Source organism: Macaca mulatta, chromosome 5 (assembly GCF_049350105.2).
Source record: "Macaca mulatta isolate MMU2019108-1 chromosome 5, T2T-MMU8v2.0, whole genome shotgun sequence".
Lineage (NCBI taxonomy): Eukaryota > Metazoa > Chordata > Mammalia > Primates > Cercopithecidae > Macaca > Macaca mulatta.
In genome coordinates, this window is record NC_133410.1 from 16,887,751 (window position 1) to 16,906,312 (window position 18,562).

At 34.9% G+C, this 18,562-nt stretch overlaps 1 protein-coding gene across 4 annotated transcripts in view; it reads left to right on the forward strand.

Moving 5' to 3' along the window:
- NCAPG (non-SMC condensin I complex subunit G) overlaps positions 1-18,562 on the forward strand; it is a 32,862-nt gene that overhangs the window by 14,085 nt on the left and 215 nt on the right. The window contains exons 10-20 of one of the 4 annotated variants that reach the window (XM_015138089.3): positions 174-263; positions 586-765; positions 3,789-3,899; positions 6,460-6,579; positions 9,545-9,769; positions 12,412-12,593; positions 12,896-13,070; positions 14,937-15,098; positions 15,335-15,473; positions 15,860-15,946; positions 17,585-17,654. In XM_015138089.3, coding sequence (XP_014993575.3) covers positions 174-263; positions 586-765; positions 3,789-3,899; positions 6,460-6,579; positions 9,545-9,769; positions 12,412-12,593; positions 12,896-13,070; positions 14,937-15,098; positions 15,335-15,473; positions 15,860-15,946; positions 17,585-17,654 — 1,541 coding nt within the window. Of the gene's footprint in view, positions 1-173; positions 264-585; positions 772-3,788; positions 3,900-6,459; positions 6,580-9,544; positions 9,770-12,411; positions 12,594-12,895; positions 13,071-14,936; positions 15,099-15,334; positions 15,474-15,856; positions 15,947-17,584; positions 17,655-18,562 lie in introns of all 4 variants that reach the window. The other 3 variants (XM_078003194.1, XM_078003195.1, XM_015138088.3) reach the window with 3 other exon arrangements.

Here is an 18,562-nt window from a genome sequence, read left to right on the forward strand (position 1 = left end):
ATTTTTTTTTTCTAAAATTGTCTAGCAAACAGAGTATGTGCTATTTCTATCTGTATATTTTTGCTCTATTATTCAATATATGGTGGATACTACTTGGAGTTTTATATAGAATTTTGATACTATTTGCTGATATATCAAACATATATTAAAGCATGTACTCTGAATCTTATCAGGTTACAGAAATTATCTCAGAGATTCGGGCGCCCATTGTTACTGTTGGTGTTAATGATGATCCAGCTGATGTGAGAAAGAAAGAACTCAAGGTAAGTCTCTTTTAAATGAAAGAAGTGCTTGAGTGTAATGTAGTTGTACAAGTCTATTCTTTCCTCTTGCTGTGCAGTTCTGAAATGTTTCTCACATAGTCAAATTATTGTTTAATTGTTAAACTATAAGAATATTTAAAATGTTACCACATATGTCAGTCTCAGATATGCAGATCTCTGTGTCAGGAAAATTATGAGTTTGCATATGCCTGACTCATTAAATTCTGGGCAGTTGAGATATTAAATAATGTGTCTGAATTGCTACAGATACTCATATTAACAGTTTTTGTTCAATGTTGAAACAATTTATATCTTCCCTTAGATGGCTGAAATAAAAGTTAAGCTTATTGAAGCCAAAGAAGCTTTGGAAAATTGCATTACCTTACAGGATTTTAATCGGGCATCAGAATTAAAAGAAGAAATAAAAGCATTAGAAGATGCCAGAATAAACCTTTTGAAAGAGACAGAGCAACTTGAAATTAAAGAAGTCCACATAGAGAAGGTACAGGTAACTTTTTTCATACTAAATCTCAGGTGTTATTAATCATCTCAACTAAATCTTATTTTCTCTAACTTCTAGAATTGCCAAAATATATTTACTTTGAGCACTTTATAACAGTGACATGAATTAAAATGAAAAAAGTTTTTCCCTGTTTCTATTTTTGGACTTTGAAAGGCCTTAATTAACTTTAATTATTGTAGGTAGGACTTTATTTGCTTCCTTGTCATGCTAATCTCTAGAATCCGAAGTATTTCTTACCAGGGAAGCTAGCTTTCCAGTGGTTCACATCTGAGTTTTCTGGTATTTTTGTCTTGAATGGTTTAAAAAAGGAAAATAGATCCATTTTTCTCTTATTTGTGGAAGATCCATGACCTTTCTTTTTTATTGCTAGCAAAATAATTTCTATGGTAACTGCATTTTTTAAAACTAAATTACTTTTGTGTTTTTAGAAAAAGCTAAGCAGCTTTGTTATTTTTGATGACATACTAAACTTATATGTCTAGTAACATTTAAAGCTTGCTTTTCAGTAGTTTGTTTTTTAAAAAATTAGTTTGTTGGCCGGGCGCGGTGGCTCACGCCTGTAATCCCAGCACTTTGGGAGGCTGAGGCGGGCGGATCACAAGGTCAGGAGATCGAGACCATCCTGGCTAACACGGTGAAACCCCCTCTCTACTAAAAATACAAAAAATTAGCCAGGCGCGGTGGCGGGCGCCTGTGGTCCCAGCTACTCGGGAGGCCGAGGCAGGAGAATGGGGTGGGCCCGGGAGGCGGAGCTTGCAGTGAGCGGAGATCGCGCCACTGCGCTCCAGCCTGGGCGACAGAGCAAGACTCCCGTCTCCAAAAAAAAAAAAATTAGTTTTTTAAAGTAGTCTCTTAAATGGATTATTTCTTTCCTCCCTAAAGAAATTTTTTGTTAATGGTATTGATACCGTTCTGTCTTATAACAAATGATAAATGTGTAAACATAAGATAGGTATCAATTAATATTTGATATTAACTTTAATTTCTTTTGTGATCTTGCCTTTTCTAATGAACATCATTTTATTGTGATTTTGGGATGTGTTGATTAGAGTATTCTCATAAAAAGAATGCTAAATAGGAGACTCTATAGGAGAGTTTCATGACTTATGTTTCTGATCTCTTTGGCTATAGACATCCCAACTCCAGCACCCACCTTTCCAGAGAGTATGCCTGAATTTTATTTTTATTACTGGTGGCTTTTATTTGACAAAGTCTGTGGGCCATTATAGGCTATTAAATTTGGAAAGTAAATTTAAAGCAAAAACTGAAAATATCATCTGAAAAATGACAAACTGTAGCTTAAAATTCTAAAATTAGCAAAAGTAGTCTATCATGGTTAATATAATCTGTTTAACTTGACTCGCTTTGATCATTTATGTGTCTGTTTGTCCTGTTTGAGGGCTACAAATCTGTTAAGATGCAACTACAACAGAGCATAATGGATGCTATGGTCAGGGAAGTATAGAGGTTTTATGGAGAGGTATCTAATGCTGGTAGAGTATTGTTGGCTTCCCCAGAGGAAGACATGTTTTATCCTGAGATTAGAATAAAAATAACAATATAATCTAACAGTTAGAGGATACTTTTTCTGTGGTAGTCACAGCATCAATTACTTCACAAATGTGAATTCATTCTTTTCTTACTATAGGCCTATGAGGTTGGTACTATTATTATCTTCATTTTACAAAGGGCAAGTAACTCGCCAAAAATCACACAGATAGTAAATGGTGGAGGCAGGATTTAAACCCAAGAAGTGGCTCTAGACTTGTGCTTGTGACTCACTCTGTGCTGTCTCTCCTCAATGAATTATGGAGGGAATGTTGTAGACAGATGGAACAACATCTGTGATGGTCCAGAAGTTAAAGAATACCTGTTGTGTTTTAAAACTTCAGGTCCATGTGACTAGAGAATTGACGGGGAGAGGCAGGAGAGAAATCTGGGGAAAAATTAAGACCTAGGTCACGTAAGGCCTTGCGTAAGCAATACTAAAAATTTTGTATTCTAAGGATCATGGTGAACCACTAGTATTTTAAGTGGTTAGGTAAGTCTTATGTCTCAGATCACTGTTGTTTAGGAAATGGATTGGAGAGTAGTAAAAGCTTAGACAGGCATAATAGTTGGGAGACTTAGAGTAGGGTTGGGAGACTTACAGATGGTGGTAGTCTGAACAAGATAATGACAGTGGATGTGGAAAGTAGTGATGAACTTCAGAGGTATTTAGAAATTAGTAACAGGGAGAAAAGGGAGTCAGGAATGTATCTTAGGTCTTTTGGTTTAGACAACTGGGTAGATGGTGATGACGGCATGAAGTTAGAGAACAAGGAAGAGGAGACATTTGTGTAATGATGAGTTCCCTTTTGGACATGTTGAGTTTGAGGAGACTGGAACATCCAAGAGGAGATGTCTTTTAGCAGTTGTATATATGAATCTGAAACTTAGAAAATAGCTGGGCTAGCTCATAGATGATAAACGAGGTTGTCAGGTTTTTTTTTTTTTTTTGGAGATGATAATTAGGCAGGATGAAGATTAGACATTTTTTTTTTTTTTTTTTTTTTGAGGCAACCCTCTGTCGCCCAGGCTGGAGCACAGTGGCATGATCTCAGCTCACTGCAACCTCCGCCTCCTGTGTTCAAGCCATTCTCGTGCCTCAGCCTCCCAAGTAGCTGGGACCACAGGTGTGCACCACCACACTAATTTTTGTGTTTTTAGTAGAGATGAAGTTTTGCCATGTTGATCAGGCTGGCCCCAAATTCCTGGCCTCAAGTGATCTACCCGCCATGGCCTCCCAAAGTGCTGGGATTACAGGTGTGAGCTGTTGCGCCTGGCTGAAGTTGTCAATTTTAAAATCCTGCCTCTACCATTTACTATCTGTGATAGCTGTAAGATCACCTACAGAGTCTATATAGAGGGACAGTATGCCCTACACAAAGCCCTGAGAAAGCAAACATTTAAGGGATGGGGAGAAGATATTACTAATGCTGAATATTTTGTCTTCATTTTAGAATGATGGTGAAACATTGCAGAAATGTCTTATTTTATGCTATGAACTGTTGAAGCAGATGTCCATTTCAACAGGCTTAAGTGCAACCATGAATGGAATCATCGAATCTTTGGTATGTTGATGGCCTCTTGGGCTTTATTTTAGTCCACTCCTTTCTTATTTTATAAGTAATATGTTCTTTAGAAATCAAAATAATGAAAAGATTACTGTCTTAAATATCTAAGTATAAATGATAAATATATATATATAGCAGTTACTTCATATTGTGAGGATTAAATAAGATAATGCCTGTAAAGGACCTGATATATAAGTTACAGTCTCTTAAAGATTTGAAAAAATGATTTTATACTGGAAAGAGATACCGAATATCTTCATTTTTTGAATAGTAAGAGAGGAGATACTGAAACATACCAGGAATACTTAAGTACTGGAATCGTGCTATGTAATGAGACTGAGACAATCATATTTTATGCCCTGGGAAAGGAATTTATTTATTATATTTAAAGGGCTTTTAAAATAACCCTTTGTAGGTAGTTCCCATAGGGACACAAGTACTGTAAGACTCTAGAACATTACTTTCTGATAAGGAATATAGTGCAAAGCATATGTAACTTTACATGTTTTAGTAACCACATTAAAAAAAAAAAGGATAATTTTAGTATGTTGAATATATCCAACTGTATTATTTGGATATATCCAGTATATCCAAAATATTAATCATTTCATTATTTACTCGTAAAACTGTTGCAATATTTTACATTCTGTTTTGCATACTAAGTCTTAGCACATCTTAAACTGGACTAGTCACATTTCAGGTGTTCAGTTGCCACATGAGGCTAATGGCCACAGTATTAGTGCACTGTTTTGTTGTTGTTTTTGGTAGTACTACTCATTCGAAGCAAATTCTGTATGTAGCCAGGTTCTTACAGAAGTCTCTCAAAATTGTATTTACTTGGTACTAGTGAGAAATAGCCAATGAATATAATCTGAAGTCTAATTCCTTGGGTTGTCATGAGTTCCTGAATGCAGTAAAGAAAACCAGTTTTAATAGTTCAGAGCTTCTGGAGAAGTACTGTTTTGTACTCAACCATTAGAATTTAGCTTTATTTTTAGAAAAGCAGTTATCTTTAGTGAAAAGTGATGCTTAGTTTGTACTTGGGTATTTTATGTCTGGTCCTACAAAATTGAAGTAGTAAATATGAAGACTGTATATATGTGGGAAAGGATATACAGTGTTATATGAAGAAGAAACACAAAATTGAATGGTCACAATGATTTTAAGTGTATAAAAATCCGTGGTTAAAGACTGAAAGAGATTAGAGGAATATAAAAGATATTTGGATAAAAGTTGTATTTTTATGAAGTTACTGTGTTTTAAATAAAAGATTTAATAAATTATTCATTGGGAAAATCCAAATTATTCATTGAGCAAATATTTACTGAACATCTGTTACATACTAAGTGCTGGGAATAAAGTATACATGGTATACAAAATAGATACAGATTGCCCATGTTGATCTGGTCTAGTGAGAGGAGCATCAATTAAGTAAAGAAATAAGTGAAAGTTTGTGCTATTAGTGTTTGCTATGAAGAAGAGCTATATGGCCATATGTGAACTTATAATAACAGGATTTGACCTATTCTTGGAAGGTGACCCTGATCTGATATTTGAGTAGACATTATATGAAAAAGGAAGAGAAGACTGTTTAATATGGTAGCTGCCAGCCACACATGGCTTTTAAAAACTAGTCCAAAATGAGATATGCTGTAAGGATTAACAACATGTTGGGGGTTGAGCGTGGTGGTTCACACCTGTAATCTTAGTACATTGGGAGGCCAAGGCGGGCGGATGGCTTGAGCTCAGGAGTTTGAGACCAGCCTGGGCAACATGGTGAAACCCCATCTCTACAAAAAAAAAAAGAAAAATCAGCCAAATGTGGTGACTCGGGCCTGTGCTCTCAGCAACTTGGGAGGCTGAAGTGGGAGGATCACTTGAGCGTAGGAGGCTAAGGTTGCAGTGAGCCGAGATTGTGCCACTGCACTCCAGCCTGGGTGACAGTGTGAGACCTTGTCTCATAAAAAAGAAAAGAAAAGAAAAAACCATGTTGGGTTTCAAAGACTAGTACAAAGAACAGAAGGTAAGTTATCTTGTTAATAGTATTTACATTGATTAAATACTACAGATACAATATTTTGGTGATATTGAGTTAATAAATATATTAAAACTAGTTTCACTTTTTTTTTTTTTTTAATGTGGCTACTAGAAAATTTAACATGACATATGTGGTTCCCATTTGTGGCTTCTATTATATTTCTGTTGGATAGCACTGAATCCAAACCAGACTAGTTGAACAAACTGAGCAAGAGGTAGCATGGTATAAGAAGACTGGAAAAGAAACTACACAATAGGGAATAGTATATATCATGTTAAGGAGTGTTTTATCTTGTTCTGTGAGCATTGGGAAGCCGTTGAGTCCCTTTTAGCAGGTGGAGGGGAGGTATCTCATGATCAGACCCTATTTCAGGAGGTCACTCTGGCTTTATTGTTCTGTTTTAGCAATTTAATACTTACCTTTTCTTTAAAAGTGAAAAATGACATCTTTGAGGTAATAGACAATAGGGAAATGAAGTAGATCTATGAAATTATATGGAAAATTTCTGATTCATTTTAGATTCTTCCTGGAATAATAAGTGTTCATCCTGTTGTAAGAAACCTGGCTGTTTTATGCTTGGGATGCTGTGGACTACAGAATCAGGATTTTGCAAGTAAACACTTCGTGTTACTATTGCAGGTAGGATTTATCTTGTGACAAATCTCAATTGTATTTTCTGAAATACTCTGTGGTGATAATGCTAATACTCTGAATTTATCTATTCTGGTGCTTATTGATGATGATGATTATTATGGATAATCTTTGGAGATGCAATACTTTTATCTTTTGTTTTCTTATTAAAATGTGTTTGTAGAAAAAGATGGAACGCCAATTATTTAAGATGTGCTTTTAATTATTCACATAGCAAATACTTATGGAGTGCATATTATATGCCAGCAACTGTTCTAGACTTAGAAAAATAAAGTAGGTAGATAGTGAATAAAACAAGATAAAACGTGTTGTCTTAATGGAGCTTACATTCTAGAAGGGGAAACACACAGTGAAAAATATGTATACAATGTATCAGATAGAGAAAAATAAAGCAGAGAAGGGGACTAAGCAGTGGGAAGGAGGAGAGGGAACTGTTTGGTTGAGAAAGACCTCACTAATAAGTTGACATTTGAGCAAATACCAGAAGGAAGCCCAAGAGTGAACCACCTGGTTATCTGGATTTCCAAGGAGAGGCAAGAACAAGGGAAGAGGCCCTGGGGTGTAGGACTTTGGGTGTGTTCAAGGAACAAGAGAACATATGGCTAGGAAAGATTGAGCAAAGGGAAGAATAATAGGAAAGGGTTTGCTGGCAGCACGATGTCCATGTCTTCTGGAACCTTATAGACTGTAAAGACGTCAGCTTTCACTATAAATGAGATGGAAAGGAATTGGAGGGCTTTGAGTAGGGGATTGTTATGATCTGACTGGGCATAAAGTGGTGTAGACCAGGGAGGGGTTGGCAAACCTTTTGTGTATAGGGCCAGAGAGTGAATATTTTTAGATTTTTGCAGGCCATATGATCTGTCTGAACTACTCAGCTCTGCTTTTGTAGTGTGAAGACAGCTGTAGATAATACATGAATGAATTAGTATGGCTGTAGTCCAGTAAAACTTTATGGACACTGAAATTTGAATTTCATATAATTTTCACATGTAACAAATTTTTTTTTAACCAGTTGAAAATGCAAAACTTCCTAACTTGCAGGCTATGCAAAAACAGGTGGTTGAATGGATTTGAGCTGTTTGCAGATCCTTAGTATTAAATAGGGGTATAAGCATGGAAGCAGGGATACTACTAATAAGGAGGGTATTTGATAATCTAGGAAAGCGAAGGTGATGGTTTGGATGAGGGTTGTGGTTGTTGAGGTTGTGAGCAGGATGGTAATCTAAGTTTGAAAATTTAAGTCTAGGATTTGCTAATGAATCTGATGTGGTATGTGACAGAAAGGTAGAGGATAATTTAAAGATTTGCCCCAGAATAACTGGATGGATGAAGTTGACTTTTCCTATGATGGGGAATGCAGAGGAGCAGGTTTTATGGCAGATAGGATGAAATAAGGAGTTCAGTATTGGGCATGATAAGTTTACAGTTTAAGTTACAAGTGGATATATTGAATAGGCATTTATATGTGAGTTTGGAGTATAGGGGAGAGGTCCAAGATGGTGAAATGGAAGTCTTTATTCTTTTGATAGTATCTGATAGTACGCAATGCTTAGAGATAGGATGTTGCCTGAGGAATGAGTATAGATTAAATGAGTGTAGGGTCAACTTTGTAGGACCCTAAGCCTCAGATAAAAGTAGGGGAGATGAAGAGGAACCAGTAGTGGCTAAGGTGAATTGGACAATAGAAGAGGAATGGTGTAATTTCCTGGAAAGCAAGTGAAGGTAATATTTTAAAGATGATAGAATGACCCAGCTGTCCAGTGTTGCTTCATAATGGACCATTCTGGATTCCTAATGGACCATTTCTGGCAATCAGGAAGTTTCTTGAAGTTTCTTTAAAAGTTTTGAAAAATTGAGCCATTTTTCTTAATTCATTATTTACAGGTGATTTTTATTTGTTTTAAACGCCAAGTTACAGAGCCAAGTTATTTTACCAATTACCTAAATTTAATTACACTAAAGAATATAGTAAACTGGCACACGCCTGTAATCCCACCACTTTGGGTGGCTGAGGCGGGTGGATCATGAGGTCAGGAATTCAAGACCAGCTTGACCAATGTGGTGAAACCCCCATCTCTACTAAAAATACAAAAATTAGCTGGGCATGGTGGTGCATGCCTGTAATCCCAGCTACTTAGGAGGCTGAGGCAGGAGAATCGCTTGAACCCAGGAGGCGGAGGTTGCAGTGAGCCGAGATTGCGCCATTGCACTCCAGCCTGGGCAATAGGGTGAGACTCCGTCTCAAAAAAAAAAAAAAAAAAAAAATATATATATATATATATATATTTATAATATAAATACTGAGCTCTGTATTTTTTTCATGGCTTTGAAATTTGGTGGACATTTTTAAACTTAAGATAGACTCATACAAAGTGCTGTGTTTCGTGGTTTACCTCTTTTCATAAAGGAGTCCAGTTGAAAACTGAATTTACTATTAATGAATTCTAAATTCATTGAGCTAATGAGAGAAAAATGAAACTTGATAACCTGGAAGAATACTGTTCTAATGAATGCCTTTCATTGCTTAGAATATAATGTTTTTCTCTTGACAGACGGGCTAGAACACTTTCAACATAATTGAACAGTTTTTCTGGATCTTAAAAAAATAAAATCATAGTTGAGGGCATTGTTGATTCTTTTTTAAATAAAAGGAACAAATAATATAATTCAGCCTGACTCCAATTCCAGAAATTTTTATTGACTGTGAAGATTAACTTTTTCTTAAAGTATATAGCTCTCAAATGTTACGGTTCAAATAAGTAAAAATAATGTGTTTTTTTTTTTAATTGAAATTTTAACTGTATCTTTGAAAAGTGATGTTTTCTTTAGACTTGACACTGTCATTGAAATTTGACTTAAGAAAAAACTAAGATACATATTAATTTTATGTAAACAGAATTAAAACGCTTTACTGAATTTACTTTTTTTGGTGGGGAATATCTTGGTTTAGGTTTTGCAAATTGATGATGTCACAATAAAAATAAGTGCTTTAAAGGCAATCTTTGACCAACTGATGATGTTTGGGATTGAACCATTTAAAACTAAAAAAATCAAAACACTTCATTGTGAAGGTACAGAAATAAACAGTGATGATGAGCAAGAATCAAAAGAAGTTGAAGAGACTGCTACAGCTAAGAATGTTCTGAAACTCCTGTCTGATTTCTTAGATAGTGAGGTAAGAAATAATCCAGTCCTGTGATTATGAAATGTCATTTTCAGCATGTATTTGTTTATTTTTTTAAAAAATTTATTATACTTTAAGTCCTGTGATACATGTGCAGAACATGCAGATTTGTTACATAGGTATACATGTGCCATGGTGGTTTGCTGCACCCATCAGCCCATCTACATTTGGTATTTCTCCTAGTGCTATCCCTCCCCTAACCCCCTATCCCCTGACAGGTCCCAGTGTGTGATGTTCCCCTCCCCTATGCTCTTTATATCTTATTTTTCCTACTGGATTTTAAATTTGGATAGACATTTTTTATTTTACTTTTTAAATATCTTAATTAAATCCTAACTTTCACTATCATACCTAATTTCTCACTATCAAATTGTATGTGCAAAGAAATGAAGTATAAACAAAAATGAAGTGATTATTAATTATTAGTGGGGGTTGTTATTTTTTATTTCTTTACGTTGTATTTGTGATATAGAGACTTCTAAGATTTATCCCCAAGAGTTTTAAGAAATAGTTTAGAATAATTTTATATTGGGTGGATAGAAGATGTAAGATAGGGTATGGGATTAGATCTCTTTTAAGTACTCTTGAACTACTATTTTTATAGCACACATGTAAACCAACTGATTAAAAATTTTTTATACTGATTGTAGTTTTTCATTGAGGTGGAAGTGATATAACAAAACTTAACAATTTTTTTTTTTTGAGATAGAACCTTGCTCTGTCATCAGGCTGGAGCGCAGTGGTGTGATCATAGTTCACTGCCCCCTCACTTGCTGGGTTCAAGCAATCCTCCTGAATAGCTGGAACTATAGGCATGTGCCACCATGCCCGCTGATTTTTAAATTTTTTGTAGAGACAGGGTCTCGCTCTGTTGCCCAGGCTGGTCTTGAACTCCTGGCCTCAAGCAATCCTCCTGCCTTAGCCTCCCAGAGTGCTGGGATTGCAAGTGTGAGCCCTCGTGCCTGGCCCAAACTAACACTGTTAATGTGAACAATTCATTGGCATTTAGTACATTCAAAATGAAAGGCAACTACCACCTCTATCATCTAACTTAAAACCTTTGAATCATCCCAAAATGAATACTCATTAAGCAGTTGCTCCTCATTCCCACTTCTGCCAGCCCTGACAGCAACCAATCCGCAGTCTGTTTCTATGGATTTAACTATTCTGGATATTTTGTATAAATGGAATCACACAATGTGTGACCTCTGTTTGGCTTTGTAAACTTAGCATAACATTTTTGAGATTCATCCACATGGTATCTTGCTCGTATCAGTACTTCATTCCTTTTTGTAGCTGAATACTCCATTTTATGTATATACGGTGATTTGTTTATACATTCATCCATTGAAGGACAGTGGGATGTTTCTGCCTTTTGGCTATTGTGAATAGTGCTGCTTACTATGAATATGGTGTGTATGTGTATTTATTTGAGTACCTGTTTCAATTCTTTTGGGTATCTGTATACCTACGAATTGGGTTGCCGAGTCATTTAACTTTCGGAGAACTTGGCAAAGTTGTTTTCCACAGTGACTGAACCATTTTAAATTTCCACCTGCAGTGTAGAAGGTTTGCCATTTCTCCATATCCTTGTTGACACTTAGGTTCCATTTTTAAAAAATTATAGCTATCCTAGTATATATGAAGTGCTACTTCATTGTGGTTTTGATTTGCATTTCCTTAATGACTAGTGTTGTTGAGTATCTTTTCATCTGCCTCTTGGCCATTTGTGTATTTTGTTTGGATAAATGTCTGTTCAAGTCCTTTGCCCATTTTTAATTTGGGTTGGTTGTCTTTATAGAGTTCTTTATGTAGTTTGGGTGGTAGATTTTTATCAGGTATAATTTGTAACTTTTATTCTATAGGTTGTCTTTTTACTTTCTTGTTAATATACTTAGATGTATTAAACATTTTTAATTTTGGACATACACTCATTTTTTTCTTTCGTTGCTTCTGCTTTTGGTGTCCTATCTAAGAATCCATTCTAAGTCCAAGTCATGAAGATTTATCCCTGTTTTCTTTTGAGAATTTTCTGGCTTTAGCTTTTATATTTAGGCTGTTGATGCATTTTCAGTTAATATTTGTATATGGTCTAAGGTCCAGCTTCATTGTTTTGCCTGTGTACATCCAGTTTTCTTTTCCTTTGTCTTCTCTAGACTTGTTTTGTTTACTCTTTCTACGAATGCCTTCTGCTTCAACATCTTCTGTTCACAGTCTATCCATTATTCAAATTGCCACTCCTACCTATGGAGCTTTTGCTTATAGATAGGCACCACCCTCTAATATCAGGGGCCAGGGTTTTCTATGTCTTAGAAACGCTAAGCATTTAAATATATGTTTTGCTTTTTATTTTCCAACAGTTTTAAAAGGCCTTTGGTTCTTCTAAAAAAATTTAAGATAATTGAATTTTTCATGGCTAGACTAAGCATTTATCTAGTCTCCTAGTCTTTTAGATTTGTCTAACATTGTTAGTCTAGCTGTGAAGAAAGTCTTTTTATGTGCCTTTAAAGAATTGGTAATAACTTGAATGGTTTTTGGATGGTTCATGTAAAAATACTGTAGGACAGGCTATATTGAGAAGCTTAAAAAGGAGATACAAATAAATTTCTTCTAATGAATGTCATCTTTGTTAGGTATCTGAACTTAGGACTGGAGCTGCGGAAGGACTAGCCAAGCTGATGTTCTCTGGGCTTTTGGTCAGCAGCAGGATTCTTTCTCGTCTTATTTTGTTGTGGTACAATCCTGTGACTGAAGAGGATGTTCGACTTCGACATTGCCTCGGCGTGTTCTTCCCCATTTTTGCTTATGCAAGCAGGTATTGAGTCATACTGATAAATCAAAAATCTGACTTGACATCAAATTCAGGTCCCCCATGAATTATATCTATAATATTTTGTTGTTGATACTTTTTCTATCTTTAGTAGATAAATGACAAGAATGATACAGATTTTATCTGTCTGAATTTTTGGCTCTTTCCTAGATGAAAATGCACTTTATCTTGATGAGTGAATTTCATATATAGTAGTTTTGAATTTCATACATAATAGTTTTTGGAGTCATGCTTTTCTCTCATCAAATAATGTTCTGTCAACATACTCTGAATTTGTTTCTCAACAGGACTAATCAGGAATGCTTTGAAGAAGCTTTTCTTCCAACCCTGCAAACACTGGCCAATGCCCCTGCATCGTCTCCTTTAGCTGAAATTGATATCACAAATGTTGCTGAGTTACTTGTAGATTTGACAAGACCAAGTGGATTAAATCCTCAGACCAAGACTTCCCAAGATTATCAGGTGAGTGATTTTAGTAACTGCACGCAGATCACTGTTTTGGTAAAATAATCTCTCTCAAAGATCCCTTGAAATACTGAGAACTGCATTTTGGTCTTTAGACTTCTGTCTCAAGCATTTACCACAAAGCATGAAAAAACAAGACCTTGGGAAATGTGGAGAAATCATACAAAAACAGAAGTAATCAATGCTAACATTTTTGCTACTGAAAAGAAATTACTAAAAATTTACCACCCACACCATGCCCACTTAGTACTGACTGTTAATCTGAAATAATAACCTATGTTATCTAGGACTCACTGAGTCTTCAAATGTTGGCTTACCTGCTATGCTTCTGGCACAAAGAAGGAGAATTCAAAGACTAGAATTCACTTCAAATTTTTTTGGCTTTTAATTCAAAGAAGATAAACCAACTGCACACTGACTCACAGACTGAACTTAAGCTGGGTTGTTTTAATCCTTTAATGGCATTTGGTCAAACTTGTTACTACTTTTGAAATTTAATGTATTAGTGATTTCAGATGCTAACAGATTAAGTTGAAAGTGTTAATCTATTTGATATTTAGTGATAGGCTACTCTGTTCAAGTCTTATGTCTTATATTATTGGTAAGATAAGATTACAAAGGATATTAGGCAGAATTAGGTAAGGGTCAGTAATAGAGCTATTAAGCACTTTACGACTTGAGACAAAGGCAAGAGTCATGTGGTAGGAATGATGAGTACAGCGTTAGTTTTAAAACTCATTGACCAAAATTCAGTTAGGCCTTGTTGGTATTTGGGGAGTGGTTTGGGTAGAGGAAGGATGTTTTAGTAAAGGTGATATATGTAGATGGTTATGCAAATGTTGGGGAACTGTAGAAAGATGACTTTGGCTAAGGATCCTGAATAGGACTGTTAGGGCAGAACATTGGGGGTAGATTATAGATTGCTTTAAAGGTCAATGTAGGGAATTTGGAGTTGGCCTTATTTGCAGTGGGTGATTATGCAGGGCTTATGATGAGAATGGGTTAATGTCATGAAAACCACTTAGAAAGATTAATTTGGTGGTCAGTGATGGTTATATGAGATGAACTGGTGAGCGGAAAGAAAATAATATTAAGAAAGCAGTTGAAAAAATCTGTGTAATTCGCTTGTAGAAAAAGTACTAGAAAGTAATAGTAGAAAGTAGACAGAATAGAAATTGACCTAATAAAGAACTATGGGTACAAGAATCTAAAAGAAAGAGCTTGAGAGGCAAGGGAGATGGAGGAGTCCAGGCAAACTCTTAAGTATGTGTAACAGCAGACTTCAAAGGAGCTGTTGCCATAGTGTAATTGGGGAGTACTCTCGTGATCAGCATCCTGGAAGATTGAGGAAGGTAGACTGGGGCATGGCACTAAGTTCAACTACTGCTATGCAAGCAAAGACCCCAGCCAATCCCATAGGGAGTTCCAGAACTGGGATGTTCCTTTGAGTTGTCCAGAATGGAGGCAAGCTGAGACATTGTACCTGTGCATTGGCCAGTCATTGGATTTGGACAAATCTTTGGGAGAAGAGGTATGATCTTGGACAAGGCCCACCAAAGTCCACCTTCATCAGCCTGGATCAGTACTGCATCTGGGAACTTTTACCCTCCAAAACATGCTGCAACTGGAGGATGAGTGCTTCTTTCCTAAAGGGAGTGGAACTGGGCCCTATATTACAGCATCCACTACAAGAAGTCAAGAAGGGGAGCTTATTTTGGGGGTAGAGGGGATGTTAAATTTGGTTTTAGACATTTTATATTTGGGATTATGACAAGACAGTTGGAAATATTTGTTAGATGTGTAAGACTATATAATAATCATAATCATTTTCATTTTACAGAGAATTTTTTCTTAATTTTTTAGGCCTTAACAGTACATGACAATTTGGCTATGAAAATTTGCAATGAGATCTTAACAAGTCCATGCTCACCAGAAATTCGAGTCTATACAAAAGCCTTGAGTTCTTTAGAACTCAGTAGCCATCTTGCAAAAGATCTTCTGGTTCTATTGAATGAGATTCTGGAGGTAAAGTAGTTTCTAATTACTCTGATTTAGTTTGTGTTTATATTTATACATGTAGAATTTACATGGTTGTATTAGATTATACATATGTTAGCATATTGCGACTTATTTGAAATATTTGCTTCATAAATTTCATATACTTTAGTGTTTTTAAACAACTTGATATGTATTGGTACTATTTTCGAAGAAGATTAGGGAATGTGGTATTTACAAAATATTAATAATGTTTTCTTTTATAGCAAGTAAAAGATAGGACATGTCTGAGAGCTTTGGAGAAAATCAAGATTCAGTTAGAAAAAGGAAATAAAGAATTTGGTGACCAAGCTGAAGCAGCACAGGATGCCAGCTTGACTACAACTACTTTTCAAAACGAAGATGGTAATGACACACTGACCAGAATCTTTATAAGATTCTGTGTTTTTCATCTTTACTGAGACATATTTTTTTCTCCTCTAACATGTTTGGTTGGACATCAGAAATGAATGAAAATATTTTTCTAATCTCTTGGGAAACAGCATTACTGATAAATGTTTATTCTACTTTTCAAGTGTTTTTTGACATGCATTTCTCAACATATGACCATCTTTTTAGGAGTTTTGATTCTTTTCCAACATTCAAATTTTCGAAAGGGTGATTTATAACTTTTCACTAGCTGTTAGAAGGACTTTGTCATTTCAGTTTCATAAAAACTGGACTTAAAAAGACAATTTAAAATATTTCATGAGGCTATCTTATTTATATTGTTGTATTATTCCCTTTAGTAGAAAAGAATAAAGAAGTATATATGACTCCTCTCAGAGGTGTAAAAGCAACCCAAGCATCAAAATCTACTCAGCTAAAGACTAACAGAGGTAGTGTATGGATTGACCATCTTTATGATAAAAGTTTTAAATGTTATCTTCCAATGAAAAATACTTGTTTTGCAAGTTTTCTTATCTTTGTTTTCCTTAGGGATAAATATTTTTAAAAAATGTCTTTGGTATCCTTTCTTTTTAATTCTTTCAGTGGATGTCAGTTTTTGCCTTGTGTCTAAAGACTATAAAATCAGTGTTGCTCTAGGTGCTTTTGATTGAAAGAAGTATGCTGCAAAACATCATATTACAAAAGATAATTTGGGTTAAATATTTGGTTAAATGATGGTTTTATATTAGTTATTTGTGTTCTGTCCTTCATATAACTAAGCATTTTTTAAAAATCCCTGTAGTATTTTTTCTGGGCTTTGTTTTCCTTCTATTCCCATCTTATTTCATATTTTCCCAACCTATTTCCCAAGGGCTATCCAACAATAGGGGATCTGCTGGCACAGTAAATGCTGACTACTAGGGGATCACTTGGAAAAAAATCTGAAATTCAAGATCTTTTTATTGTTTTATTATTTCCTCATTACAAAAGCAATGCATGCTTATTACAGAAGAATCAGAAAGTACATCCAGGCAAACTACTATAAGGAACACTAATAATCCCACCCATGAGCCAACCTTGATTTTAACTTTAGAAATCTATTTTTTAAGGCCCTTTTCGATGCAGATTTAATTTTTTCTAAAATGGAGTCTGGAATATTGTTTTGTAACCAGTAAATTATTTAAATACCGATTGCTGGCTATTGTTCCAAATTAGTCCCATATTGTTGGATGTTTTCTTGGGGATAAATCCATTAGTAAAAGCAGGTAAGGAGTAGAAAAAAGTGCCACATGAATGGAGTAGAGTATATAATTTTCAAACAGACTGTCACATTGAACAGTTTGGTTTTGATCAGATTTTTTTTTGTGGTATATCACACCATGAGAACACCATCCTTTTTAATACACCAAACTTCATGTATTCATACTGTTTTATTTCTTATAAATGAGAAACATCACAAGCCAAACCTTGTCTTACTCCTTGACCTTGTAAATTTCTAGTACGTAGAATCTTATAATCCCTAGTATATAAAGGTTCTGGTTTTTACATTGAAATATATTTTAGAACACATATTTGAATTGGTCATGTATATGTTATTTTACAAGAAGCCATTATTACCTTACTGATTAATGTTCTATTTGTTTTATCACCTTCCAAGAAAAAAAAAAAGTTGTTTCTTTAGCACCTGTTTATGCACCTAACCTACCTTTGTAACCCTTAATTTTCATGAGTGTCTCCACAGACTTTGTGCTATAGCAATAATATAGGTACTTCATTATAACACATTTTTCATATACTCTGTCCTCAAATACATTGAACTAAAATTTGCCTTCTTTTAACTTGCTTGAAATTTCCTTATTTTCCCTTACTCATTTAGTGCTTACAAAATAAATTAAGTTTTAATCTTGCTTGGGTTCCTTTTTCTGTGGTAGTGGTAACTAGTACCAAGATGGCTAGAATAAGTAGGAGATACATGTGTTGAAAGGATTGTTGTGTTGAAAACAAAGGATGTAGTTAGCCTAGAAACTAGATTAAAAACAATAAGCAACTGATAATAAATTCTGATAATGAATTATACTATCTTCAAGGACAGAGAAAAGTGACAGTTTCAGCTAGGACAAACAGGAGGCGTCAGACTGCTGAGGCCGACTCTGAAAGGTATGCCATGCATGTCTAGAATATATAGAGGCCTATCTTCACTTTTTATTTCTAGAAGTAGAAAAAAACTATAATTTTCTTGTGAATGAGAGAAAATACTATAACAAGATAGTGAAAACTATAAATGGCTGTCTTGGGTATATAGTCTAAAATTCCATTATCAAGAGCATTTGACTTCTTATGGCATGTTTGCTTTTGCCAATTAGTTGGCATGGTCTTTAGTGCTATCTTTAATATGTTGTTTCAATTTCTAATTACATGATGTGACTCCTCTTTGATCTTCAGTTAGCAACTCTTGATTTTGATAATATTTGGGTTCTCTACACTTAATGATAGAATAATTCTGTCTATAATTTGGGTATATTGTGTAGTAGAGTGTTTATTTTTGGCTTTTTGTCAATGAAGCCACTGTTAGAGCTGAAAGTTGGTAGCTGTCTTGTATTCATTGGCAAAATTGTATTGTGTGTATTTTCAGTACATAGTTTCACACTATCTTGATTAAATTTAATCAAGAGGGGGAACTTATTTTTTACTGTGTTTTCGGAATTTATTGCTTAAATCAAGAGAATTTATTTTTTTTTCTCACTTCTTGAGTTTCAAAGAAATCTTTTTTGGACAGTTATGGTCCTTGTTTAATTACAAGCTTCATTACAAGTCTGTGGCTTTTTTCCTGTATAACACCAGGTTCCATTATAGTATATAAAATCATTAGCTAGGTTTTCCATGATTCACTTTGCTGGATAGCCAAGTCAGTGTTTTTTGACATTGTTTGATTTTAGTTTTAAGCTAAGTCAATGGAATCAGGCTATCAATTACACACTGATAGAATGTGAGTCAGAAACAAAAAAGTTTTATTTATAAATAAACTGGTTTTAAAGCTTGTATCTAAATTCGTGTATTTTCAACAT